The following is a 26,269-nucleotide window of genomic DNA, read 5'->3' as shown; positions in this document are numbered from 1 at the left end:
TTAAAGGTACGGCATCGCTTGAACTGTAGTAGCAATCATTCCTGTTCCTTACTAGGGGCTCATACGCAATCAGTGAACTAAGTAGAAACTAGAAACGTGTATAATATTGGCGATTACTATATGTATGATGGGTAGGTATATCCAACTTTATGGGGACTCGGTGTAGAAAGCTTAGATGGCTGGCATCTCATGCTCTCAAAAGCCATATTGTTAATAAGTGTACCTCCCAGCCTTGGGAAGAGAGGACTATAGAGAGCATCAGATCCAGAAGCTTCGATACCGGAACTTTCACCTTGCCCGGCTGGTTCCTCATCCTCGACAGATAACTGCAGGGGAAGAACCAATCTCAGGGGTACTGATGCAATGATAATCGTGACATGTAGAAGATACGTTCGTGCGATGAGGCAAGAATAAAACGTTGGCAGAAAACTCCTTTCAGGTTTCGAGAAGGTTGGAAGCAAAGTCTTGATTTGAGCCGTGAAGGATTTTGCACTTGGCGATGTGGCAGTCTTTGTCTCTTCAGGCCCATCCACTTCCCAGACTAGTTTCATCTCCGTGTTTCTTGCCAGAACTTCAGATACACTGCGGCAGTTCTTGGTCTCCTGGATCCCTTGGATCTCTGGAAGCTGCTGCATGGGTACCAGTTGCGACCATGTTTGTGGCTCGAGCTTGGCAGACAAGATACAACTTTGAGGGAGAATAGGTTTGCCCTTTGAGAATTCCAGATGAAGGAGCGCATTGATGTCGATCGGTGGGAGACTTGCGCCACCAATTGGGAGGGTTAGAGTTGTAGGCGGGTCTGTAGACAAAGTGATATGTCCTGTGCTTTTCGAAAAGAACTCTGATTTAAGTTGTTGAGTCGTCTTCATTTTGAAGATGTCACCCATATCCTGCACCTTCAGCAGTGGCTGTTCAATGAAACGCGGTAGAAAGTTGATTTCTTGTTCAGTCATCCTTTCTACCTTATAATGCCACCGGAGCATCGCAATGACGGTATAGTCGATTCGAACGCCCTCTGGGATCATTGCTCGCCTAGCGTCTTTCCCCAGACCAGTCATTGTAGGCGGGAGGCATAAATGGAGCATTGGAATTTGTTCGTTGTTGACATCATGGGAGCAGCCTTCGTGACGCTGAAGTGCAAATGAGAACGGAATGGTGTAAGTCGGATACGACCCTGGAAAGAGCACATCCCAGGTCTCAATCTTCGTATCCGGGAAAGTACTTCTAGCAATCTGCATGTCCAAGTTAAGCAGACGATGTCGGGCCTTGTCAGGGTAGTCCCGCTCAACCGTAGCGTCGCAGATCAAGTTAATCGAGAGGCTTGTGGAGTAGAAAAATACATCCTTCTTCAATTTCACGGTTCCTCTAACTATTGATCCACTACGATAGAACGTGGAAGTCGGTAAATCGTCAAAGGAAATGCGGATTGCATCTGCCAATTGTCTTTTATATTTCCTTTCGTAGTAGCCATACGGCATGTTGGATTTGGTTGATGGCATTTTGGCTCGTTATGTACCTGGAAGTGTCGTTGCAACGCAATGGAAAGAGATAGAAGTAATATAGGAAATGTAAGAGAGAACGAAGATGTAGAGATTATTGTATTCTGTTACAGGATGTTTTATCTTTTTTGAACTGTGCCGTATCTTCTTCATTTACGGTGAGTGACTCACGTTTTCTCGTATTCTGCTTACTGCTCTCTGACCATATCACCATCAACGCACAGGCAGACGTAGCAGTCTCCACAACTGAGCCACAAGATGAGACATCTATGAAGAAAAGAGTTGAAGTTGATTGATCTGGGCTATACGACGTTGGTGAACCTCTACGGTGGGCTGCCCCGGTCTTGCACCCCGAATGTTCCATTGCAGCGGTGCCTTAGCAGACCAGAGAATGTGGCTACCGAGAAACATGGGATGTTACATTTATGCTAATTCCCTAATATTTAGAGCACACTTCCAGAGTAATTATACCTCTTCTATCAAGCCCAGAAGTTGACTGTCCTTCTAGCACCTGGTGCAGAAATGGGACATGCATGTATCTGACCAAGTTAACAAGCGTAACGTAGCATTAGGCTTATGAGTGACTTGAAAAATACTGAATATCCGATATAAATCTATAAATAAGCACTAATGTGGACCATGGCGGGAATGCCCAAACTACAGATGATACTCGATGGACAGAGTAAGGGGAGCTAAGTCGCCAAAAGGATCTGCTGTTTCCTCGACCGGACTCTAAAAAGTGTTCATGTTTACAGCGATGTCTTGCGCAGTATATAGAAGTGCCATTACAGACGGTTTAAAGAGAGTAATGTTCGCAAACCCCCCTAAGAGGTCGGCTGCTTCAGCTACCCTTTGCCCACTGGTTGCGTGAAACGTGACTGATCATTACCTGGGCCACCCCAATATGTGCGATACAGACGTCGATAAGGTCCGCTGTCTCAAGATGCTTCTGACACTCGTCAAACTGGCCACCTTGAAGCGCTTTGCTGGCTTTTTCGATTTGCTCGGAGAAATCTGAAGTCTTGAATGTTGGATCAACTATCAAGTCAAGGAAAGAAATAGCATTTGTGTTTACTGCCTCATTCTTCATCTTTGTCATCTTCGTCATCGTCTTCATCAGTAAGGGAGATACCGTTTCTGTTCAAGACGGCTAGATAGAGTGTGCATACATTCTTCATATTTTGCGCAACGCTGAAAGACTCCTCAATAGATCTGGAGTCCCCCACAAGGCCTTCACCGATTTGCAGGGCCGTGGCTTGATTCATGTCTTTGAGGCTCTCGACAGCGTTGGAAATGCGACTCCAAAATCCATTGAGACTTCCGTACATGTTCTCAAGATCTCCGGACTTGTTGACAACGTCCTTTACTTGGGAGATTGCTTCGCTAACACCTTGCAATTGGCGTTCCAAATCAGTAATAAGACCGGCAGGCTTTGATAACTGAGTACCAGCATCGCAGGTAGCCACAAGGCCTCCAACAAATAGAGCACCTCCAACACTGTCTAAACTCATAGCTCCAACGTCTGTGGCGGCGCCAAGGATAGCTAGGCCGATACCCAAGAGCATGGAGCTGATAGAGACCCAGGATGATGTGTCTATCGTTGACTTCGCTTTGATCTGTGCTTCGAGAGAGACAAGCTTGTCCTTCAGGACAATCAACTGTTGGTCTATCTGAGATTGGACGGAAGGTAGTTCTTCTCCCATCAGACTCACAGTTTTCTTCCCATGTTCAAGTTGGCTTCGCATAATAGATGACCAGACTTTGGTGTGTTTCACCAGTTTCTTGGCTTCTTTGATGGCAGTGTTTTGCTTTGATGCATTGTCCTTATTGTTCTGATACTCGGTAACAGCCTCGAGCTGGGTCTGCAATAAAAACTCTTGATTCATAGCAAAGGCATCCATCTTGTTGAGAACAGGGTAGATGGAGCTTTGGGCGCTCAGGTAGCGATCTCTCAGCGAGCGAGTCAGCGCTTCCAGGCTTAGCATGACGCCGGGAGAGGCAACGCCGAGGTGAGCAACACTGTTTTGTTGGATTAATTTTTCCCAGCCCATCTTCTTATCTGGTTCATCACTAGAGTCATTGACAGTTCCCAGACGACGGCGGTAAACCCAGCCGTCAGCTTTGACACCGACGGGACTGATGTCTGTCGCTGTGAACTCAAGCAGGGGGTCAACAGGCATCTGATCTCCAACGGTAAACGTGTGGGCGTCAAAATCGGCATTCAGATTCCAGGTATTGCTTTTGTCGTCCAATACCACAATATTTCCATTCCAGTAGGTAGCTCGGTTGATCTTTAGGTTCCTTGCAGCTGTGTTGTTTTCTGTGTTGTTCTTGAGCTCTTTGTAAAAGTTACTACCATAACGCAGATCCCCGTCCAACGATAATAAGCGACCGGCATCGTCCAAGACGACTAGATTGAATTGGGTACCTTTGCCAGTGAGGCGCACAAAAGGCAGAACACTGAGAGCCTTGGCTGTTGGGAGACATTTGTCACCAACCTTTTCCCAATCGTCTTGATACAGTCTCGGCCAGTCGTCAATCGCCAGATTGACCTTTTGATCTCTGTCATCGCGATGCCTCTTGCGATATATGGCAGTACCGACAGACATGCAGAAGTCCCCTTTGTAGGGGAAAAAGTGGATGGCCGTGGTAGCGTCGATAACCACGCCGTCTGGGATGCGTCCAAAGATGGACCATACCATCTCAACGCCCCGTACACCGCCGGTTTTAACCTCAGTGTACATGACATTATCGCCTTTGAGGCCGACAACAGGAGTGCTATTGATCATGGCGTTGTAGTTCTTAAGGTATGGCTTGTCCTATTATCTGGTGAGTGTTGTTTATCGTCTTGTAGACGTGCCTAACGTACCAAGATCATCCGGAAAGTATCGATGGTCGGACCCATATCTTCAGCCATCTTCTGAAGAGAGGGGATATGTTTTCCAAGGCCTGAGTCTTTGCCATACATACATTGACGGAGAACGTCACCTGGGGGCTGGTTTCCATCGGGTTGGACGTCCATGGCGACAACCCCAGGCTGCTCATCAACACCGACCCTGTTGACTGGATTTAAAGCAGACTCAACATCTTTGATGCTACGCGACAAAATGTCGAGGACCTTCCAAACACATAGATGAGTTAGTTATATCTCCGATCGGGACAGTGTTAAGCTCACACGTGTCTTGGCCGCAATGCTTTCTGCCTGCTGCTCGGGGGAAAGCTGAGGACCATCATCATAAGAACTAGCATCAGTGACCTGTTGAGAAACACTCTCAGTAGCGTGAATTACGTCATGAACAGTATGCATCATGAAGGTATGGAAGTGGAAGTATGATCGGTGTATCGTTCGCTTCAACAAGGAAGAAAAACTGAGGATAAAGCGAACTTGTCTTGAGGGCTTGTGCCGCTTTACAAGTCTCAGGTCTCCTACTCAACACGTGGTCTAGGATCGCGGGGTTCACGAAAAAGGCGCAGCTAAGCTGAATTGAACTAATAGCGCTAACCGTGTATACAAGTGTTATCAGGTTGTGATTATGAGAAGGCTATCTCTTGACTATGATGCAGGTATCGAATAGTGTGAGCTCCAGAAAAGGCTCGCAGACCTGTACAGTACTGTTCTTTACAACCCCACGTTCGAATCCAATTCAGTAGATTGTGGTAGCGCTAATGCATGTGTATCCCAGAAGAATCCTGAATGTGACTAGGTAGGTGAGTCTGCCGCTCATTACCCGGTTGGACAGAGTCCACTACTGCTTAGTCTATCTTTGGACCATGTTCCTGATTCGTACCGTCTTGTTTTGTGGCTGGCTGAAGCAGCTCGCCGCTTTAACCCTCCAATGACTTCCTCATAAGCTAGCATGACAACTCCATCACGGGGGGCTGCGACAGCCTGTGAACTGTTGCGCTATTTTCCTGTACAGAACGCAATGCTTACAAGCCCTCTAAGCTATTAAATTAGCGAGTAACTTAGTCTTGGCTAAGCGGCGTCCAATTTCCCTCTACATCCTTTCGAATCCGTTCCGCAACGTCAGGAGGGGCCTCTCCAAAATGTCCAGTATCATCCAACCACTTCTTTTCCTCGTCCGTACTAACCCTGCCCAGCACAGCATTTCGATAAGGATAACGGCCAAATCGCTTGATTATAGGCCAGTGGGAATCCAGAATCATGCACCACCAGTACGTCCAAGTTGACATGCTGATACTGGCCCCGTCTTCCTCAACCGGTGAACCTTTGACAACCTCATGCAGGAAGAGAAGGTCGTCCTTCAAGGTAGCCTCCCTTGTTTTCCGGTACGGGTCTTCCACCCCAGTGTGTTTCTCAACCGTTCGGCGCAGCTCTTCAGATAGGTCCAGACCAGTTGCTTGACTTTCTAAGTCCTCTGCGTGCAAGAACGGAGCAGCCCACATTATTTGGATAGCTACCCAATAACTAAAACTCGTGCCACCTGTAGCTTGCCACCTTTCGAACTTGTACGGTTGTTGTTCCTCTGGTAAAGCGTACCACTGCCCAGCGAGTTGTCTTCCAAGTGGCCCGAAGTACCCAGACTGCCATCGTGCATCAACACCCGTGAAAAGGATTCTGGACGCCTGATCTAGGAGAAGCTGAAGGCCGAAACATTGTTGTGGAAAGTCTACAGACGTGGGTGATGGGAGTAGAGACATTAGATCCAAGTCCGGTAAAGTTGCATCAGGGCTCAGCCGACTGAGAGCGATAAGGGCATCTTTGGCGGTGCTTGATGTGCAGAATTTCTTGAAATGTTCAGATGTTTCGTCGGATTGAACATCTGAGAAGCTGAGTTCCTTGTCTTTGGGGAACGGGAGATAGCCCTCAGCAATTTGAGCTAGGAGGGCAGGGGTGATGACTGATGATAAGGCGTCGTGAGTCCCCATTTCGACGGAGTGACCAGAAGGCAAAACCCAAGTTCAAGTGTCAAAGAGTTAGATTTGAGGCTTTTTTTTTTGTTTTTTTTGAAGTATCAGATAATGAACTATAGTGAGATGAGAGGGGCTATATAAGAAATAGCCGGTCAGCTTATGGTACTTTCGTTTTGTGGTCATTAGTCATCAACATTACCAGGTGAGGATGTGAAAGACCTAATCCACGGAGGTAATGCAACAGAACAAGTCTGTCATTTGAACACTTTAATTGTGGCGGCATAGTAGGGATATCATGCCATTGGCTTCACGTGGTGATTAAGATACCAATATGTGATAATAAATCTTTGAAAAAAGTAGAAATCTACATATCTATCTCTCTAGTAGCCCCAGCAAGTAAATACACGATTGTAGCTATATAATGCATGCCAAAAGAATTTGAAACAAAGAAAAGGCAAACTAGATAGGGACCTCCTTGAGATCCTTGTGAATCTGTTCCAGGATACTAGGATGCTTTGCCTTGTAACCCATGGCCGCAGCACGGTCTCCCTTGATGAGCATGTTTGCCGCCACAAGATGCTTAACCTCTCCCTGACCAGCTTCTTTAAAGGGAACATTCTTAGGTTCAGAAGTAGTAAAGATTCCTCGTGCATGCATCGCCTTGGCAAGCTGGGTGGCCATGTCCTTCCAAGCGACTCGGCTAGTTTCGAGGAGGTAGTATCGACTGTATTGTGTGCCTTCAGTAGGACCCTGGGCGGCCACATCAGAGATCTTGACGAGAAAGCCCACAAGGTCGAGGACGTGTGTCTGCAATCATCAGTAAAGGTTTGCTAGTGGATTTGGAGAGGGGTTTACCGTGCTTAGAATGGCAGTTCCATCGCCGACGTAAGGAACATATCCCAAAGGTTTGGCGTTGCCTGTGAGAAGACTGTACCCAATACCCATTGTCTTTGATCCAGTACTGGCGCCTCCATAAACGACCGAGGGGCAGACAATCCAGGTATCGATTCCCTCAGCCTCAAGAACAAGGGTATCGGATTGTCCGTTGAACATGTCTTTGTGCACAGCCTTGATGTCGTCTTCATTCGCATCGTTCCAGACCTTACTCTCAGGATTGAAGTTCCCAGACGTTCCAAAGTCGATAAAGTTTCCTGCACCACTTATATGAATCACTTTGCCTCTGGTCGCACGCTCCTTTTGGCCAGCGATGATGGCTGCGACTGGTTCGGAGGTGAAGGAGTTGCCTGCATTAACAGCGATATCATGTTCGGCGCTGGCGGCTTTGACTTTGTCAAAGTCGGTGAAGTCGCCAATTATGATCCGGTCTGCGTTAAGTGAGGATTTGAGACCGGGGTTGGTGCTTCGGACGTAGGAGGTGATCTGCCAATCTGGATGGGCTTGCTTGAGGGCTCTTGTGTAGGGAGCTTATGGAGTGTCAGTATGGGTTATGGTGCATCAGAGGCAGAAACATACCGCCGACAAAGCCCGATGCGCCAAAGATGATAACTGAAGGCATTGCGAACTGTGATTTTTTGTTGTTATAATTTGAGTTTTCGCGTTGAAGACTTGAAGATAATTGATAGCTGGAGTTGTTGAGTGAAATGATGTGAATGTGATGGTATCGAGACCAAAAAGAATCATCCCAACGCTTAATATATACAATTAATGTCCAAGTGAAGCGTACATCTTGAAGCTGTTGTAGATAACGCAATACTGCATTAGTCGTTGCTGCACGGAAGCCTCATTTCCAATAAGAATGGTCAAAAGATCAATAATAACCACCTCCGAGACAAGCCTCCAATCGAGATTCCTTATCCACAGACTTGGACTGTTAATTGATTTATCAGCCCTGTTGCATCACAGCTGCAGCTTCTCTTAGTAAGTCCTAGCGTCCTTGGAAACGACCCCCTCCATTGCTATCTAAGCGAAAGGTTGGTGCTTACCTAGAGATGTGGCCCGCTTACAGGAACAGGCTCATGGCCGGAAGTCGGCACGCATCCAATGGTTTGTTGGGTGAATGTCTCGCTGACCAGGCGTTATCAGGTCTATCTTGAGCGTAGTCAGACACTGTAGAGCGGTGATATTATACAAATTCTCCGTGTTTTGTAGTATTACATGCCTACAACCAAAACAATTGCTTGTTAATAACTTCCGAACAGCTTCCGTGTCGAGTTTCGTCTACCCTGTCAAGATATGGTACAGAGAGCACCGTGCACACAGCCTCAATCCTTTTCGGGGCTCGCTGTTCCAATTCTCCCATTTCTACAGGGTAACAGTAGTGAGCTATCCTCTGGTATTGGAGTAGAGTCCTCGTAAATGTAAATGAATTAAATTAATACTCTTGCTGTCGCGTAGCTCGCACTTCGGAATCGTACAACCTCCGAATAATGCATATGTAGCCAATCACGAATTGTAGAGCGCTCTATTTAATCCAGGGGACTCGCTGGGTAGTGAATCCTCTGCTTCTTTCCGTCCGTGAATAAGTACATCTGCAAAGGGATAGTCACTTCCTATGGTAAAGTACTTTTCATCGTATTGTTTATCGTATTTCGTTCCAGTCTGTGCCGTGTTTTCCGCCCACCACTTCATTATGCACAGTAGGACACTATTCCCGAACAAGAATTCACTAAAGCCCGAAGACAGGGTCCGCTTCCGTCTGGCTTCCGTGTCGCTTACTCTAGCGACCAATTGAATAGATTATGGATCCTGGAAAGCTGAGAAGGATTTCCAATCCTGGCATTGGAGTGAAGGAATGGCAATGTTAGTCTATCAACAACATGGATTCGAGCGAGAATAGGAAATACAGTGAATATATAAGAACATCAACCTCGGACTCTTGGCCATTCATCATCAAACTCAATCATTTCCTTTACTCAAACACCTTCAACAAGCCAACATTACGAACACTCTCAAAATGTCTTCAGAACAGTACCTCGCCGGCAAGACTGCCATTGTTACTGGCTCCTCCAAGCTCAACGGTATTGGTGCTGCAACAGCTCTTGCTCTCGCCAAACATGGTGCCAACGTCAGTCTTTACTGTCTTACACCTCACAATATCTCTCTTACTAACATGCTTAGATCGTAATCCACTATGCTTCCAACAAAGAAGCAGCCGAGAAAGTTGTCGCACAAGTCAAGAAAACCGGAGTTCAGGTCGTCGCTGTCAAGGCAGACTCGTCATCCGAAACATTTGGCACCGATCTCGTCAAGGCTACTTTGGAAGGCCTCAACACAGAGACAATCGACATCATCGTTAACAACGCAGGCCAAGCCATCGCGCATCCCGAGATCGCAGCTATCGAAGCAACCAACTGGGATGATATCTTCAGAACCAACGTCCGAGGTCCATTCCTTCTTATCCAGGCAGCTCTTCCTCACATGACCCGTGGAGGTCGCATCATCAACATCGGCAGCATAGCTGGAAAACTTGGAATTCCTGCATTGACCGTTTACGGAACCTCAAAGGCTGCGCTGACATTTATGTCGACTGCCATGGCAGGCGAGCTAGCACCAAAGGGGATTACTATCAATGTTGTATCTCCCGGACCCATTGCAACTGACATGACCATGGAGGGAACACCTATTGGAGAAGTCTTGAGGAGTCACCAGGTTGACAAGAGAGAGGGAGAGCCCCGAGAGATTGCCGAAACTATTTTGTTTATTGCAGGTCCTGGGTCTAGCTTTATTACTGGACAGGTTATTCCTGTGGACGGAGGAATCCATATGCCCTAATGTGGGAGTATGTGGACTGTGAGAAAACTTGTCGCAGTGATAGGCTTGGAGGCTTGCGATAGGATGTATAACCTGCCTTGGGGAGCCAACCCGAGTCTCACGAGACATAGCGTACGTTATCAATAGAGATCTCATTTATACCGACTGGTGATTTTTGAATATAAATATGTTTGCGACATGTATTTGTACTGCATCTCATAATTCATCAGTAACAATCCCAAACTCGCAATAGACAAGGTGAATGGTAAGAGAGAGGCTACCAACACTGTGTGTGCCACACGACGACTGTCTGAGTCATAATCGCATAGTTGGTTGAAGTGGAGGATATTACTTAGGGTTTCTATAATTTTGGCAAGAGGCTTGGTTGCCTAGCGAGGTAGTTACTTGTTACGCCAATCATTTGTCAAAAGAATAATGTTGAGCCGGTTTAAGTTTGAATACTGGTCACCAGCCCATGAAAAATCACGACTTATCCTTCTGTGAAGGGAAAATTGCCAACGAAGGTTTAAAAAACCTCTGATATATGGACTACTATCCTCAACTCTACCAATGTTAATCGAACCTTGCTATCGAGTATAGGAGATAAGCTTTATCTCGCATGTTGATAGAAGTTCTCCTCAAGAACTTAAAGTAAGTATAACTATCTTGCTTACCCCCGAAAATCCTCCAACACTCTCTATCTTCTCACCAAACCTTCCCGCCCTTTCAGAACATAAACATAGAACGACACTCATAAAACAAAAAGTCTTTAACCATGGATAGACTGACAAGACTACCAACATTGATTCTGACAGAAATCTTTGTTCAACTCGAAAATGAGTCCAGCATCAAAGGCCTAATCAGGGCATATCCTTCTATGCTTTCGATTTACTACCGTTACGAGCAAGGCATCTTGACGAGAATATTGGACAATCTGCTTGCCGACGATGTGACAGGAAAGATCGAAAAGGATGCATTGGCAATCATCGAGTTCTCCAACCGCGATGGAGATTTCTACTGGCAAATCTGTCGCCATGGGTTCCAATTAAAAGATATGTGGTTTCCGGAATGGCCAGATCCCCCCACGCGTGGCGATCTTCGACAACTTCATCGCTTTCTCAGTCGAATTATCACGTTTATCGAAGACTATGTCTCAAAGGCAACCAGCGAGTATCCTCCTCGCGCTTACCTCGGCCTCCCAGATCTTGAGACAGGCAACACCAGGTTCAGAGGAAACTTGCTAGATACCAGAATGGTCCGATTCATCAACTTGACATGCGATGAACGTTATCGTTTGTTACGCCACTTTGTCAGATACGAGTTTCTCTGCAAACTTCACAATGACGACTATATCGGAGAAATTGCTCCCCGCAGGTTTCGCAAGTTCAACAAGTTTGGAGCACGCAACGAACTAGATGCAAGGTTATTGCTGTCTGTGCATAAATACTATGTCAGCTTGTATGGTGCACTGTTTGCGCATGTCGGAGATGCATGGCTTCCCCCTGTGCCAAGATGCTCGTCAGCCCAGGGAGTTACGAACGATTCTGCGCCGCATTATCGCCCGCTAATGTATCCTGACAATCTGTTATTTGATGCAGATGAATATATGGCACAGATACACTGCTATGATACTGAACTACTTGACGCCATGGCCGGTCATGGCCTGGACTTACTCACACGTGTTCTTAGACGTTCAAAAACTGAAACAGAAGAAGGGAAAACATGCGTCAAGGCCATGTTAAATGCGTATAAGAACCCAGAGGATGAATATACCGGACCTTGGATAAAAATGTACTACGAGGAACGTGGCGACGAGGCGCTCTTTGCCTATCCAGAGCTTATAACGCCTTCTACCGTTTTCCCTGAGCCCCTGTCTGAATCCTCTCTTCAATGCCTAAACGCATTTGTCTATTCTGACTTTTGGCATGACAGTAATGCCGAACTAAGTCATGTTTCACACAGACTGCAAGTAGAGATATGGACACAGCGAGGATGGGGATGGTTCGACGACGAAAGGCTTTATTCCAATCCATTCTTCCACTTCCCAACGATTGAACATCTCTTCGACATAGAAACTTCCCGTTCGATACTTCGCGAAGCGATGTGGAAAGTTCCTGAGAAAAGACTATTACGGAGACATGACAAAATAATGGACCAAATAATGGCCCAAAAACTCGATCGGACCCGACGAAGATCACAGCTTTGGCAAGATTACTGGGCAGGGACACGTGCTACATATCCCTTGAGTAGGTTATATCCTAACAGGCAGGGGTTCAGATTCTTCAATGATAATCCAGTGCCTCCGCGGCTACCCTTTATCTGGGGAGACTCCAGGGATTGGGAGTAATATTCCTGTCATTCGTTGGAATGAAGCCATGGAAATGAACTTGAAGATGGAGAAGAAAGTCTGGAAACACATCTCAATCAACTATGCAGGAAGAGATTGGAGAGGACGATGCAGATCTTGTTTCAGTACCCTAGCTATATCATTCGAATCCATTCCGTTTTTCTTACTGGCACATTGTCTTTGTAATGAGTAGTTGAACCAAAAAGCTCACTCTCCCGAGATTCTCGGTTGTCCTCTTGAAGATTGAATGTGAATGTGCCAATGCGCCGCAGGGTTCGTGTGAGTGACGAAGATAAACATACAGGATCATCCAGCTCTGAACTGGACTCCTCAGACCCTTTCCCAGTTTCATCAGAAGAGTCGTCACCTGTGGACACGAGGACTAGGCCTTCGTAGCTTTCCCAAATTGACTGCTCATAGCGATCGGTCTGACGCCAAGCTAACTGTAGCGGTACACAATAAACCTGGATCCATTTTGACTCTGGTATCTCGCCCGGAAAGTCCAGTATGCATGAGTTGGCAAATTTTGGCAACCCTTTGCTTGGATCACCGCCCTTTCCGTAAGCTTCTGACCAGGAGTCTCCGTTGTGTTTGCAGTATTGTTCAGTGGTTATAATTGAAGCATCGGATGATTCACTATCACTTGATGAATCAGTTGTACCCGAGGTCTTGAGTAGATGACATGGGCGCAAGAAGCACTTCATGTCAAGATGTCCACCTGTGACCTTGCCAGTAGGCATATTTCCATGGACATCTCGAGGCTCGATAGAAATATCGACGATGCTCGCAAGTTCAACATCCTTGTGGTTCCAAATCCAAGGAACATATTCATCATAAGAATCGATTTCCGCGTCTAGCGAAGCCCAACTCCACGAAGGAGCCCGGTAACTGTCCGGACGACGACGAGACAAACCAGATTTCGGGCGCCACAGAAGACTGCGTTGAAAGTTTCGATCGTGCCAAAGTCCTGCAACGTAGTCCAGTTTCCTTGGAGCTTCATCTGTATCGCAACCAGTCTCAGCTACCGTGATGATTCTTTCGACGATGCCTTGCAAAGCGACCAAGGCATCAGAACCAACCGTCAACTGCGCCCTTGTATATCTGAAGACAAAGCTGTCCCAAAACTCAGACGGTAGCTCGTCCTTATTCGATATTCTCATAAGCTTTCGGCGAAGATACGACAAACTCGTGTCTTCGTTCAATGGTGTACAAAACTTTGGATCCAGACCTAGAGGAAATGTTTCACTTGCTTCTACAGTGGTGCAAGACCAGACCATCTGCTTTGGCCCGAATAGCAACGTTCTGGGTGAAACCAAAAGCTCTTGTAGTGCCCAGGCACGGCGGCTGAGTGGACTGTCATTAATGGTGCTGGCTAGTAACCGTTCTGGCTGGTTCGGGTATATTGCCCACGGGTAACTGAGTCCTGGATATGTCGTGTCGATGTTTGCCACACAAGGTCGAATGGCACGTGGATCCCTGCGGCAGGACATCTTATCCTTGACATTCGGATTTCCAGCAGCTGCAAGGGTAAAAGCTGCCGAACCGTAGATATCGCCCATCTTGGAAGACTCTTCTGTCCAGTCTTCTTTAGAGTCTTGGATGATGCAAAGTGCATCGATCCATATATATTCGTAGCCGAGAGTTTTGGCGGTGGCGATTGCGTCTTGGGTTGTGCCTGGCAGACTTGCGGTAGGGATTTCCTTTTGGAAGTCGTTAATATTCTCTAAGGAGAGAGTAACATCGTAACCAGATCCCCAGCTATAACTCAACGCGACATAGGGGACCGGGACGGAATCTTTAGATGAGATAGTGAGTCGTGGTTGTTGAGATTTTGAGCCCACATAAACAAGTCTCTTCGGTCGCCATCCTGACTGCTGCGATTGATACGCTTTGCACATGGGGTGGGAACTGAGACATTTCTTGATCCATTGTGATGCTACTTGTAGGTTTTGGCTATTCAGTGTAGAAGCATGCTGTTTCGGCTCGGTCTTGAGTACGTGCTTGCCATCATCTTCTGTTCAACATGTCAGCGAAGTTGGTGTATCGAACGACACAGTCATACCTTGAAGCATTCTTATTCTTAAATCTATGACAAGCTTGTTGAGAATAGAATTATCCTCTGGTCGTATCTTTAACCAAAACTCATCTGGTAAATGAGTCTGCAAATTGATGTCGTCGATTGTCATGCGTGTTCTCTGTTTCCAATCTAGGCCTCCACTCGGGTCTCGCTCGACGCTGCGGTAAGAGAAGCAGAGGTAAAGCGTTTCTTTGGCGTCCATTTTGGCGAATGTAGCCACTGATGACTCGTCAAAGGCATGGGCAATGATGATGCAAAGATGGCATCCAGATGTGTTTGTTTCGGCTGTGAAGTCGCTCTTTTTCTTTTTCCATTTTGCCCATTCAGACACATGAGAGTATCCATGCCTGTTATAAGTACCAGAGCCATCGTCCCTGTAATTGAAAGTGTGGATTTGACATGTTCCAGGTCTGCATCCAATGATGGCCATGGTGCATGCATGTGTACAAGCTGCACAGAGCCGAGATCGCTCTAACCGCACTGGCCTCATTGTCGATGTTGTTTTAATTTTTAGTTTAGTAAGTTGATGTGTTGACAAGAGAGATAATTGACAGACGGCGAGTATTTAAATTAATCCGAAAAAATAGCACGCCATAAATCGGTCTTGTAACAGCGATGAAGATAAAATATTGTCTTGGCTATAATTGGTGTGACTCATACGGGCAAGGCAGACTGACTTTAATGGTCGAAACTCGCTAGACTGGTTGAAGCTTGGACGGTTTCAAGCTGGCGATGGCTAGAGGTAAAACTATTCTTAGATTCAGACTCAGCGATGACCTATCAATTACAAAGATCCGAAACAATATTGGTAACGTGCTTCAAACTCCTACATCAACTGAATCGTAAGTAGTTTAAAATATTTTGAGATATTTCATATAATTGCAGGTGACATAATTCTTTCTGATAAACTTACTCCAACAGGGGTCTTGCTGTGTACTCAATGATACAAGAAACAAATCACTATAAAAAAAACAGACATAATCTGCAAGTACAAGTTGAACTGCCGTCTTGCCCTAGAATTACTGTGCTGAAGAAACTGCAGCGCCTGATATAATTGTTTCCATACCTGGTTGATAAACACCAAGCGTCTATTAGTTGGACCACAAGAACAACTGGTGAGCTCATGGAAGACAAGGTGTCACGCGCAATAAAAAGACCATTATGAGTACCAATCACTATGATCTCCTTGGGATACAAAACAGAAATCATCACGGTCGCTGTTGAAGGATATGAATTAATTCGCTACACAAGTGTAGCCACCCAGACATCCATGGTTCTAGACTTGCCACCACGAAGTTGTTCATCAGCTCTCAACACCGCCTCTCTCTGACTCCGAAGAAGAGTCTTGACCTTGCCATCTTTGACATATTCGTCCACGTCGTCGAGAAACTCCTGACTCTTGACTCCCCCAACCTCCCACATACCATCTTGTAGCTTCTCATCGGGGACAATGGTTGCCTCTTCTTCCACCTTCCACCCCGCCTGATCTGCAATTCGCTTAATGTCTGGCGGAGTGAGGAGACAACGAATATTCGCTTCGCTTTCCGGGTTGTGGGCAGCTAGTGTAGCCTGAGCAAGCGCTGCCAGGACATGTGGGACAGCAGATGTCTCAGAAGCCTGCATCGAGTACTCAGCGATGCATAATTTTCCTACTCGACCCTTTAAAGTTTGAAGCATTTGACTGAGGGTCTTTTCGTTGTCAAGGTACCAGATGCAATGCACGAGAACAGCGCAATCCCATTTCTTATCACCAGTCTCTTGTAGGAAGTCTTGGAGCTGTCGCTGCCAAAATGTGATGCGACTGCCCAAATCGCCTCTCGCAATATGGTCTTGTGCTTGGCCCAGGGTGTACGGGGCACCGTAATCAAGCGAGGCGGGGTCGATAGCGTCAACATGGCCGGATGGTCCGGTGGCTGCTCCTAGAACTACAGTGCATGTTCCTTGGCCGCATCCTATTTCTAGAATATTGGATGAAGGCGGGATACGGAAAGAGTTGAGAAGATTAAGTCGATGGGTTGCTTGGTCTATCTCGATGGGTAGTGTGTCTTGTGTCCATATATTGTAAGCTGCGATTGATGGGGCAAGCGACAGGGGCACAGGCTGCCATTCCCCTGTAGGTTTGGGGCTCATTTTGTCAATAATTCGCAATTACTTGGAAGTGATCTCTGTTTGGGGAGGTTGCGGGTTTATAACTACAGACCATCTTATCGTGAACAAACAAGTAAGTTCCAAGATAGGAAGCTCATTAAATGCCTCTGACTCACCATGATACAGGCTAATTTGAATAGGATTGTTGTGCTGACAGTCCAGTCCTCAACCGTAGCAAATGCAAGTTGAGGTACTTTGATCAGTGGCCAATCCTTTGGAATATCTATAAAGGTCACTCCAGTGTTGCTTCTCTACTGGGTAGCAGAAACGTTGACTTCCAGTCTTAGGGTACAAAAATAAATAGCCTAAAGGCTATAGTTTCAGTAGCGAAGGATAACCTACTGATTTCGTCCCTTATGCTCTTAGCGGCTAATATTTCTGATATCCTGAGGCGCTTCTATCGATATACGGATTCCGAGGTTAAAATCTATTATTGGTCCGTTTTAATCACGCGGTGGCAAAATACATAAAATAGCGGAAAAATCAGTTTGCAACCCCTGAGTACTGTAATAACGAGGTTGGAGTTCTGAGTCAGTCAGTTGTACGCGTCCTTATCTGTGGCGGTGTTACAAAGTAGGCTATGGCTTTGAACAGCCGGGTTCCTGAAACCTGAGAAATGCATAAACTATTAAACCCTCAAGGATTGATGATTCAAGGAGGCTGGCAATAAATCGGTGAGCGTCAAATGACCAGATACGCAACTCTATGTGGCTATTCCGAAAGCCCTGTATTTACATATCATGGTGGCTGGTTTTTGGGTCTGTAGCGTAGTAGCCTCGTAAAAAGATACTTTGTTTTCAGGTAGACCTCGTCAGCGTGTCAAGGCTTGGCAAATTCATAAAATAATTATGATCTGACTTTGTGCAGATCAACCTATGCGTTTGCAAACGAATCCTTGCTGACTTGTCTAACACCTATTGGACCACTTAAGTCTGTGCGATACACGATTCACCAATAACTCTACCAAGTCGTGTGGAGTAATTACGGGGACGAACAGCTCACCGACCTAATATCAAAAGCCCAGTGAGGCCTGACGCTTTCTCTCTGACCTTTCAAACAACAATTTTCAACAAATTTTTCACATCACATATTCTTTCAAAATGGGCAATCACAGAACGTGGGACATTCGCACAAACATCTTCAGCCCCGTTGATAGCGGCGAGCTGACGACTGCGACTTTCGACTGTCCTGGTGAAGCTGCCATTATGCGCTGGCGCAGTTGTTCCGTCCAGAGCCTGGACAATGTCCTACACAGCGGCGGCCAAAAAATACCGCCCCAAGATGAGGAATACGACGACCATGATGGCGAATCGAGCACGTCGCTTGCTTTCGTCCGCAAATCAGACCCTCAAGCCGGTGGCACATATATCATCCTCGACGTCTCACAGACGCGGGCTTTGACATGCCACAAGGGTCAACTACGACTCGAACCCGTCCACCTGAGCGACGACCACATCTCAGAACAAGCTCAGTGGTTCTGCACAGCAAAAAACGGCTTTAAAGGTTTCAAGAATGTCGCTGAAGGTAGATTCCTCGGCCACGATGTCTGGTGGGACTTTTGCGCCAACGCTTCAAGTCACAGTCTGTGGGAGTACTTCACTATCGCCAGACGTCCAGGAGGTCTGTATTGGATGCAGATTCTTCACTGGTGGACGCAGTGGCAGGTCACTGTGAGGGAAGACGGGAGTGGTGTGTATGCAGAAAAGGATATCGGAACTGATTGGGAATTTGTCAAGGTTTTGAGCATGAGCGATTGAAACTGTTTTCTTTGTTACTCGGCATGATTGGATGGTTTGCAGCATGATTGGATGAATTTGTCTTTGGCTCTTTAGATTCCTTTTGTTTGTTTGGAGTTTGATCACGACGCATTGTTTGTTCAGATTTATGTTTATGGCTTTATGATTGTTCAGTTATGTTTACGATACCTAGAATGAATACGATGGATATGTTGGACTGATATAAACTTGTGACTACTCCTTGTCTATAATAATGCCAGTACAGTAGAATGTGATGAGCATTGGGCTTTCTCTCTTAACAACGACTGATTAGACTCTTTCCCTGCAACCGACAAAAAGTCACGTCGGGTAATCATCATTGTCTCTTTTACATCATCAAGTAAACCACTGCACCAATAGTACTCCTACAACAAGACTGAGCGTATGTCAGAGGCCATGTCAAGCTCTGAGCCTTACATTGGGCCGATGGCACCTCCCACCACGTCTCAAGCTAAACAAACCAACCAGTGCCTCGATTCATTGACCGGGGTCACGAACACCTCAGCACAGACTGAGGGGACGACAGCGGCATCAAAACCCGGCGACAGCACCACTAACTTCATTATTTTTACTCGCAAGTCCGATCCCCGCCACGATGGTCGCTACATCATCCTCGATATCTCACGCAGTCGCGCCCTGACGTGCCACGATGGACACTTGCACCTTGAGGCAATCGACCTAAACATTCCCCACCGACACGTATCAGGTCATGCGCAATGGGAGTGCAAAGAAAGGGGTGGCTTTAGAGGGTTCAAGAATATTGCCCAAGGGACCTTCTTGGGCCATGACAGCTGGTGGGACTTCTACGCGAAAGTGTACCAACATAACGGATGGGAGGACTTTACTCTGTGGCGACGTGAAGATGGCTTGTGCTGGATTCAGAGTCTGGATTGGTGGATACAGAGGCAGGTTTCTGCGATGGAGGACGGAAGCGGCTTGTTTCGACAGGATGACGGAAGTACTTTGTGGGAGTTTGTCAAGGTTGAGAACGATGATGCATTGTTCCTATGTAGAATGAGCTAGCTTCGTCTTGTGTATACTATGGACTATTGGCAGTATGATAAATTGATAATCGGGATATTCTAGCTAGGCTGAGAAACACTAGCCACAAGTTGTAGTTAATAGATTCCTATCACCAGATAGTGCTACTAGAAATAAATCTGTTTTCATTATTCTTAGTTCTGTCTACTCCTTTTCTTGAATACGCTGCGATAAGTCTCGCCTTCAATCAACCTCTGGCAATCAAAGACATCGGTATCTACACCTATTCGTTAACAGATATCTCCTTCGTGTATTGGAACAAATCTTACCCCCATAAGGCAATATCTGGGTTGCCAGTATTCCACCGATTCCATTTGTAGGATCCGCCCACCAGATCAAGTTGGATAGGCCACTCCACCAACCCGAACCCGCGGCACGACCCGTAGATCCCGGTTCAAGTAGTAGAAATGACCCTAGTCCCCAGCCTTGTGGAGGGTTCCCTGGTTGTGGGTACATTTCATCTTCGTACCTCATTAAGCTGAGCTTACATGGGGAGTCTTGATACCTTGCGTAGTCTGGGAACTGTGGAATTTGATTCGAGAACATTTCTACGTATAACCTTTAGTAATGTCAATATAAGGAATGAGGTTTTACTTACCCTCTACTGTTTTTTCTTGAAGGATCCGGCACGAAGATTGAGCGTCTTTGCCCTTGTTTAGAAGCATCGCAATTATCTTGCTGTACTGAGCAGGATTGCTGAACAAACCTGCTCCTCCAGACTGACCGAAGGCGGTTTTTGTCCCTCCAGCTAATTGTCTCAGTGGCCTTCTCATGGGATGCCCCTCGTCAGATATTTTAATAGTACCACTTTCAACGCCTCTGGTGTGCATGTACGCCAGACCATCTTTCATTTCCGGAGTCGGCAGGAATGTTGTTCGAGATACCTGAAGAGGTCCGAGAATATTTGATTGGAAATAGGTACCAAGCGAAACATTGGAGACTCGCTCAATGAGGCGACCCACCCAATCTGTGTTGACGCCGTATTCCCATATAGTACCCGGCTGATTCACTAGAGGTTGGCTGTAGACGTCTAGCTCTTGATCATCGAATTCATCGATACCAGCTGGATCGTACCACTTCTTTATTTTTGGGTTGGAAAAGCTGTAGCCAAATCCGGCTGAGACTGACGTTAACTTTCTGGAGGTAATCCTAAAACAATATAGAAGATAGGCATATATATAAGACAGAAAAGGCCTGTCACACTTACCAGTGTGTGTGAGTAGCATCCTCAAAGTAATGTTTCGTTCCCTAGGGACCAGTTTGAGATCCCCGCTCTCATCTTCTGACAGGACCATAACATCCGACAATTCAGGAAGGATTCGCTGAATGTCCTCTTCACTATCCAGAGCCACATTGCCCTGTTCAACAAGCTGTAAGGCAGCGATGGTAGTGACCAATTTAGTGCAAGATGCCATCCAGAAAGTCGTATCAAAGGTCATTGGCTTTGATATACCGCTTCCTCTGGTGCCAGACACATGATCGAAGATATGTTCACCCTTGGAGTCAACAACAACACAAACTAGACCCGGGATGCCATTTGGTCCTTGAGTAAAGGCATCAACCTTTTGTCTCAATGCATCCACGTCGTCTTGGTTGAGCAGAGGCATGTTCATGTTTGACTTGGGTCTGGGCTGATGACCTTGTAGACCTTGCAAAATCCACGATCGGGAACTCAGATATTTCATGATGTGCATTTAATTACTCACGAGTCAGTACCGATGAGCCTGTTCTGTCACGTGGACGGACAACTTCCACGACCCAGACGGCATCGTAGCTAATCTCATGAACTTGCGGATGCTTGGTCCAGATGGCTCTGGGGAAACTTAGCGCAACCGTAAAATGTTACTCTCTACAGGCTAGTCTCTCTTTATCTGGCGGGCTTCCCCTCGCTCGGTTAAACTTGACATGTTGCTGTACTGCCCCATCTAGTTTAGGGTATTCGCTGTTAGAATGGGAGACACTTGGTTAGCCATTCACGACAGAAGGATTGGCGATCCAGGCCAAGGCAAGACATGAATGATACGCCCGCAACTCAAGGAAATAGGATATTAAGTTCAATAGTGAGTATAGACAGAGATATGGATTGATTGATAAAGGACCTTGGAAACCCATCTTGTATGCACAACAATTGCTCCATCTCGCATGGAATCATACCAACACTTCACTTCAGTGTCAATTGTTTCCTCTTGTTCCTCTTTTCACATCTCATAGTTGGAACATTTATGCATTCTGGATATCTGTAACCCGACGTCGTCCTCGTCCCATATCAATCTACTTACACCATGTCTCCACCAATTGAGCCCCAGGCTGATGCCAACATGGGCACCGACTTTGATAACCCCGAAAAGCATTACAATGCTGCTGATCAAATGCTTGAGAACCTGGGTTACACAGCTGAACTCTCAAGAAATCGATCGACTGCTCAAGTTGCCTTTATGTCTTTTGTTCTGGCTTCTATACCTTGTGGCCTTGCATCTACAATGTTCTACCCACTAAACGGCGGTGGACCTGTTGATGTTGTCTGGGGATGGGTTGCAGTGTCGCTTATTATCATCTGCGTTGCTCTATCCCTTGGTGAAATCACTAGTCTTTACCCTACTGCTGGAGGTACATATCTGCTTTTCTGATCGAGGTATTACAGCATCAGCTAACTGTTTAGGTGTCTATTACCAAGCGTTTATGCTATCGCCTCCGTTCTGTAGACGAGCTACGGGTTGGTTCTGTGGCTGGATGTATCTCGTTGGAAACATCACCATCACACTTTCTGTCAACTTTGTTACTGCCCAATTCTTTGTTGCTTCTATCAACGTCTTTGAGGATAAGTCTGGCGCAGTTCCCCTCGAGGGTAATGCCTGGCAGGTCTACCTCATCTTTCTCGCAATTACTATACTCACCAATTTTGTGTCGTCTTGCGGCAACAAGTGGCTTCCTACTATCGATGTAAGCTGTTCCTCTACATTTCTTCGTTAGCGTTATCTTACTAACATAACTGCAAGGCCGCCGCAATCTTTTGGACATTTGCCGGTATGATGGCTCTTGCCATCACTGTCCTGGTTCTAGCCAAAGAAGGTCGCCGAGATGCCAACTATGTTTTCACACACTTTGAAGTATCATCAGGATGGCCAGGTGGCTGGTCCTTCTGTGTTGGCCTTCTACAAGCAGCCTACTCCACCAGCTCAACCGGGATGATTATCTCGTATGTATCTCCAATACCCATATGAGATCCCTATCTGGACCAGTGCTGACCTTTCAGGATGTGCGAGGAGGTACAAAATCCCTCAATACAGGTCCCACGCGCCATGGTCGCCACCGTTTTGATCAACACGGTAGCGGGTCTCTTGTTTCTGGTGCCGCTCATGTTCGTCCTTCCAGATCTCCAGCAAGTCCTTGCTGTTGCTTCTGGACAACCCGTACCTATGATCATCAAGTCTGCTGTTGGTTCAGCTGGCGGTGCCTTTGGTCTTCTCATTCCTCTATGTGTTCTGTTGATTATTTGCGGTATTGGATGCACGACTGCGACGTCACGATGTGTCTTTGCCTTTGCCCGCGACGGGGCTATTCCCGGCGCAAAGTGGTGGACAAAGATCAACCGTCCACTTGGCAACGTCCCATTCAATGCCATGATGCTCAGCATGGTAGTGCAGCTCGCTTTGGGACTCATTTACTTTGGCAACGCTACTGCCTTTAACGCTTTCTCGGGCGTTGGTGTTATCTGCTTGACTATCGCTTACACTGTTCCTATTGCTATGAGTCTTTGGAACGGGCGTAAGCAGGTTAAAGAGGGTAACTTCTACCTGGGGTATCTTGGACTCGCCGCTAACATAATCGCTATTGGTACGTCACTTTCTTAAGAATATTCGATCTTTACTAACAAGTTAGGTTGGTGTCTGCTCGCTGTTCCTTTATTCTGTATGCCTGCGTCGATTCCGGTAACAGCCGTGACTGTTAATTACGCACCTGTTGTCTTTGTGTTTTCTATTTTAATCTCTGGCGCTTGGTATTTGATGTGGGGGTATCGCAATTATGCTGGTCCACCAGTTACTTCCGAGTAGAATGCTGGAAGTTGGGGTCTTTGGGCAACGCGCCAGCAGCCTTGGACTCTCAAGCTAGATTAAGACAATGTTTATTCTTCATATGCTGCAATTGTTAGATGTACTGGCTCCATGGCGTTTTGACGCAACGTTGATCACCTTCCCATACCTAAAATAAGCTATCCTTCCAGAAGAAATGCGAGGTCTCGTCATTGAGACTGCTACTCTTTAGTGTGGTGGAATTCGAGGTAACGTAACTAAGACATCGCGTTAGCGTCACCTAAAATAATCTGTGGCGTCAATTGAACGAACCGTCTCTCGTCCCAGGACTACGGCTGACAGCCCATTGTGGTGGGGGACTTAAGGTTACACGACTCAAGACCAACTTGAAACAGCCAAGACAATTGGACAAGCTCGCATCACATGCATCTTGTCTAGACGTAATAGGTATCTGTTTCTTGCAAAGTATCATATGCCTGATTGGTAAAGTAATAGAGGGCAAATTAATTGACACAAGCTGTTAGAGCCTGGGTTTGGTCTTCCTCATCTGTTCAACCCTGGTGTCAAATACTGCAATTAGTCTCGCCCGTTCAAACAGCTGTTTGCTGTTGAACAATTCAATGGAGACAGACGACAAGAAACTAACTAACAAAAAAGCTTGGTATGTAGCAACAGAGCTTGGTACAGTAGCAACAAAGCCGTCATTGTGCTGCTAACCTGGCGTTTAACAGCTAGACTCAACATTCACCTAGCGGCAACGCCTTGAAAGGCTGTGCCCCTCCCAACCTGCGAATGCGAATGTGAATCCCGTAACAGCAAGCCACATACGCCAGATCGCAATCGCTTGTTTTAGCTTGACACTACCAGCCGTATGGGAGAAATCGAGAACCACAGACTAATGCGGACGGCTACCCCGAATGGGTTGGCTATTCGAGACTTAAGCTTTAGCGTCATCAGCGTAGTTGGTCACTTCTCAATAACCACAAACTTGCAAATCATGGTGTTGTTGGATGGCTTGCACAAGATGTAACAATCACTCATCCATGAGAATTACCACCAAGAACCTAAGATGAAGCCTCAATCGAAGACGGCTATATATAAACATGGCTTCTGCCGTCTATTATCTCTTCATTCAAACAACAGCATTCAGCTCCTTCTTTCCTACCATTCTATCTTCACTATAATCTGAGTATCAGAAAGGATGGCTTCACACGGAGAAGCGCTTGCTTTGCAGATTACCTCAAGCTTAGAGTCATCAGTCAACTCTCTACCACCCCTGGCCATGGCACCAAAGAACGAGGTCGTCCTGGCCACCCCAAAAGAGATTGAACTTCCCGAACAACGAGGTTCAGAAAAGACTCGAGACCTCAAGTGTAAGCATTCCTTTCTCTGATCTTTTCCGTAAATCTAACATACAGCAGACAGACATGCTTCAACATACCGCAAGATCTTCACCATAATCTTTGTCGCCAACGCCGCCGTCTTTATAGCTCTCATGGTCACATCCAACGCAACCCTCCTTTCCCGCGACGCCGCTAGTGCAGCATCAGCCAACCTCATGGTCTGCATCCTCTTCCGCCAAGAAGAATTTGTCAATCTATGCTACGAAATCGCCGTTCTCGTCCCCCACTCTTGGCCCATGAGCATCAGAAAGCGCCTCGCCAAAGTTTTCCACTATGGGGGTTTCCACAGTGGTGCTGGAGTTGCTGCGACAGCATGGTATCTCGCCTACACTATACTGGCCACTATGGAGTATGCCGAGGACAAGAAAGAGTACAGACTGGTCAACATGATCACCGGCTGGGTTGTGGTCTGCATGTTTTTCGTCATCCTCGTGGCTGCATACCCCACCATCCGAAGAAAGTTCCACGATCACTTTGAAGCTTTCCATCGCTTTGCTGGCTGGGTTTCTCTTCTCGCGTTTTGGGTGCACAACATTGTTCAAGCTCGCGTCACTGCTCACGAGTGGAACAAGTCAATTTCTTACGCTCTGGTTCGATCTCCCAACTTCTGGTGTATTTGCGTCACCACCTCTTGCACAATCGCTTCTTGGTCTCGACTCCGCCGTCGCGTGGTTTACCCCGAGAAGCTGAGCGACCATGCCACCCGTCTTCACTTCAAGTATAGAGACATGAAGCCTTTCTACGGACTCAAGATCAGCGACAAGCCCTTGACAGAGTGGCACGCTTTTGCTACTATTCCCGATATCGAGCCCGAGTCTGGCAAGGTTGAGGGTTTCAGTGTTGTTGTGTCCAACGCTGGAGACTTTACCAAGAAGCAAATCATGGACGCTGCAGAGCGAAAGCTTTGGGTTCGAGGTGCACCCCTACATGGACTATTGTACACTTCCAAGATCTTCCAACGGATTGTCATTGTTGCTACGGGATCTGGAATCGGACCTTGTCTTTCTCTACTCTACGCTGACGCTACTCCTCGTCGTGTTCTTTGGTCGACTCGTGATCCGGAAAAGACTTACGGACCAGGTGTTGTCAGTGCGGTCAAGCGAGCTGATCCTAACGCGGTTATCTGGAACACTACCACACGTGGATATCCTGATATCGTACTTGAGACTTATAAGTTGGTGGTTGAGTCAAATGCGGAGGCGGTTTACATCATTTCAAACCCAAAGGTTACGGATAAAGTTGTGTTTGGGATGCAGACTCGCGGTATTCCGGCTTATGGTGCTATCTTCGACTCATGATGGATATACTCGCCAGGAGGAGAGACTTTTCGTGCGCTCCTTTCAAAAAGTTTTCCTTTACATT

At 46.6% G+C, this 26,269-nt stretch overlaps 13 protein-coding genes across 13 annotated transcripts; 6 read left to right on the top strand and 7 right to left on the bottom strand.

Annotated features, from left to right (window-relative positions):
- Window positions 1-77: 77 nt before the first annotated feature.
- On the bottom strand, window positions 78-1,499 carry FGSG_07710 (uncharacterized protein; the record flags this gene model as incomplete). Its single annotated transcript, XM_011329209.1, has 2 exons — window positions 78-88; window positions 224-1,499. The coding sequence occupies 2 exons, from the start codon at window positions 1,497-1,499 to the stop codon at window positions 78-80; spliced, it is 1,287 nt and encodes a 428-aa protein (XP_011327511.1).
- Window positions 1,500-2,578: 1,079 nt separating this feature from the next.
- FGSG_07709 (uncharacterized protein) lies at window positions 2,579-4,521 on the bottom strand (the record flags this gene model as incomplete). The annotated part of the gene is made up of 2 exons (XM_011329208.1): window positions 2,579-4,318; window positions 4,369-4,521. 2 exons carry the CDS (start codon window positions 4,519-4,521, stop codon window positions 2,579-2,581), a joined length of 1,893 nt encoding a protein of 630 aa, XP_011327510.1.
- A 944-nt stretch (window positions 4,522-5,465) lies between these two features.
- On the bottom strand, window positions 5,466-6,389 carry FGSG_07708 (uncharacterized protein; the record flags this gene model as incomplete). Its single annotated transcript, XM_011329207.1, has 1 exon — window positions 5,466-6,389. One exon carries the CDS (start codon window positions 6,387-6,389, stop codon window positions 5,466-5,468), a length of 924 nt encoding a protein of 307 aa, XP_011327509.1.
- A 444-nt stretch (window positions 6,390-6,833) lies between these two features.
- Window positions 6,834-7,890, bottom strand: FGSG_07707 (uncharacterized protein; the record flags this gene model as incomplete). Its single annotated transcript, XM_011329206.1, has 3 exons — window positions 6,834-7,181; window positions 7,230-7,798; window positions 7,848-7,890. 3 exons carry the CDS (start codon window positions 7,888-7,890, stop codon window positions 6,834-6,836), a joined length of 960 nt encoding a protein of 319 aa, XP_011327508.1.
- A 1,398-nt stretch (window positions 7,891-9,288) lies between these two features.
- FGSG_13196 (uncharacterized protein) lies at window positions 9,289-10,106 on the top strand (the record flags this gene model as incomplete). The annotated part of the gene is made up of 2 exons (XM_011329205.1): window positions 9,289-9,399; window positions 9,453-10,106. 2 exons carry the CDS (start codon window positions 9,289-9,291, stop codon window positions 10,104-10,106), a joined length of 765 nt encoding a protein of 254 aa, XP_011327507.1.
- A 754-nt stretch (window positions 10,107-10,860) lies between these two features.
- FGSG_13195 (uncharacterized protein) lies at window positions 10,861-12,432 on the top strand (the record flags this gene model as incomplete). The annotated part of the gene is made up of 1 exon (XM_011329204.1): window positions 10,861-12,432. The coding sequence occupies one exon, from the start codon at window positions 10,861-10,863 to the stop codon at window positions 12,430-12,432; it is 1,572 nt and encodes a 523-aa protein (XP_011327506.1).
- Window positions 12,433-12,595: 163 nt separating this feature from the next.
- Window positions 12,596-14,939, bottom strand: FGSG_07705 (uncharacterized protein; the record flags this gene model as incomplete). Its single annotated transcript, XM_011329203.1, has 3 exons — window positions 12,596-12,598; window positions 12,735-14,446; window positions 14,495-14,939. 3 exons carry the CDS (start codon window positions 14,937-14,939, stop codon window positions 12,596-12,598), a joined length of 2,160 nt encoding a protein of 719 aa, XP_011327505.1.
- An 812-nt stretch (window positions 14,940-15,751) lies between these two features.
- Window positions 15,752-16,639, bottom strand: FGSG_07704 (uncharacterized protein; the record flags this gene model as incomplete). The annotated part of the gene is made up of 1 exon (XM_011329202.1): window positions 15,752-16,639. One exon carries the CDS (start codon window positions 16,637-16,639, stop codon window positions 15,752-15,754), a length of 888 nt encoding a protein of 295 aa, XP_011327504.1.
- Window positions 16,640-17,757: 1,118 nt separating this feature from the next.
- Window positions 17,758-18,414, top strand: FGSG_13194 (uncharacterized protein; the record flags this gene model as incomplete). The annotated part of the gene is made up of 1 exon (XM_011329201.1): window positions 17,758-18,414. One exon carries the CDS (start codon window positions 17,758-17,760, stop codon window positions 18,412-18,414), a length of 657 nt encoding a protein of 218 aa, XP_011327503.1.
- Window positions 18,415-18,816: 402 nt separating this feature from the next.
- On the top strand, window positions 18,817-19,455 carry FGSG_13193 (uncharacterized protein; the record flags this gene model as incomplete). The annotated part of the gene is made up of 1 exon (XM_011329200.1): window positions 18,817-19,455. One exon carries the CDS (start codon window positions 18,817-18,819, stop codon window positions 19,453-19,455), a length of 639 nt encoding a protein of 212 aa, XP_011327502.1.
- A 152-nt stretch (window positions 19,456-19,607) lies between these two features.
- FGSG_07702 (uncharacterized protein) lies at window positions 19,608-21,086 on the bottom strand (the record flags this gene model as incomplete). The annotated part of the gene is made up of 5 exons (XM_011329199.1): window positions 19,608-19,696; window positions 19,743-19,913; window positions 19,962-20,021; window positions 20,072-20,590; window positions 20,681-21,086. 5 exons carry the CDS (start codon window positions 21,084-21,086, stop codon window positions 19,608-19,610), a joined length of 1,245 nt encoding a protein of 414 aa, XP_011327501.1.
- A 669-nt stretch (window positions 21,087-21,755) lies between these two features.
- FGSG_07701 (uncharacterized protein) lies at window positions 21,756-23,525 on the top strand (the record flags this gene model as incomplete). The annotated part of the gene is made up of 5 exons (XM_011329198.1): window positions 21,756-22,080; window positions 22,115-22,413; window positions 22,470-22,669; window positions 22,727-23,307; window positions 23,353-23,525. 5 exons carry the CDS (start codon window positions 21,756-21,758, stop codon window positions 23,523-23,525), a joined length of 1,578 nt encoding a protein of 525 aa, XP_011327500.1.
- A 1,180-nt stretch (window positions 23,526-24,705) lies between these two features.
- On the top strand, window positions 24,706-26,205 carry FGSG_07700 (uncharacterized protein; the record flags this gene model as incomplete). Its single annotated transcript, XM_011329197.1, has 2 exons — window positions 24,706-24,877; window positions 24,926-26,205. The coding sequence occupies 2 exons, from the start codon at window positions 24,706-24,708 to the stop codon at window positions 26,203-26,205; spliced, it is 1,452 nt and encodes a 483-aa protein (XP_011327499.1).
- Between the last annotated feature and the right edge of the window lie 64 nt (window positions 26,206-26,269).

This window comes from Fusarium graminearum, chromosome 4 (assembly GCF_000240135.3).
Source record: "Fusarium graminearum PH-1 chromosome 4, whole genome shotgun sequence".
NCBI lineage: Eukaryota > Fungi > Ascomycota > Sordariomycetes > Hypocreales > Nectriaceae > Fusarium > Fusarium graminearum.
This window is presented reverse-complemented; position numbering and strand designations above follow the sequence as displayed.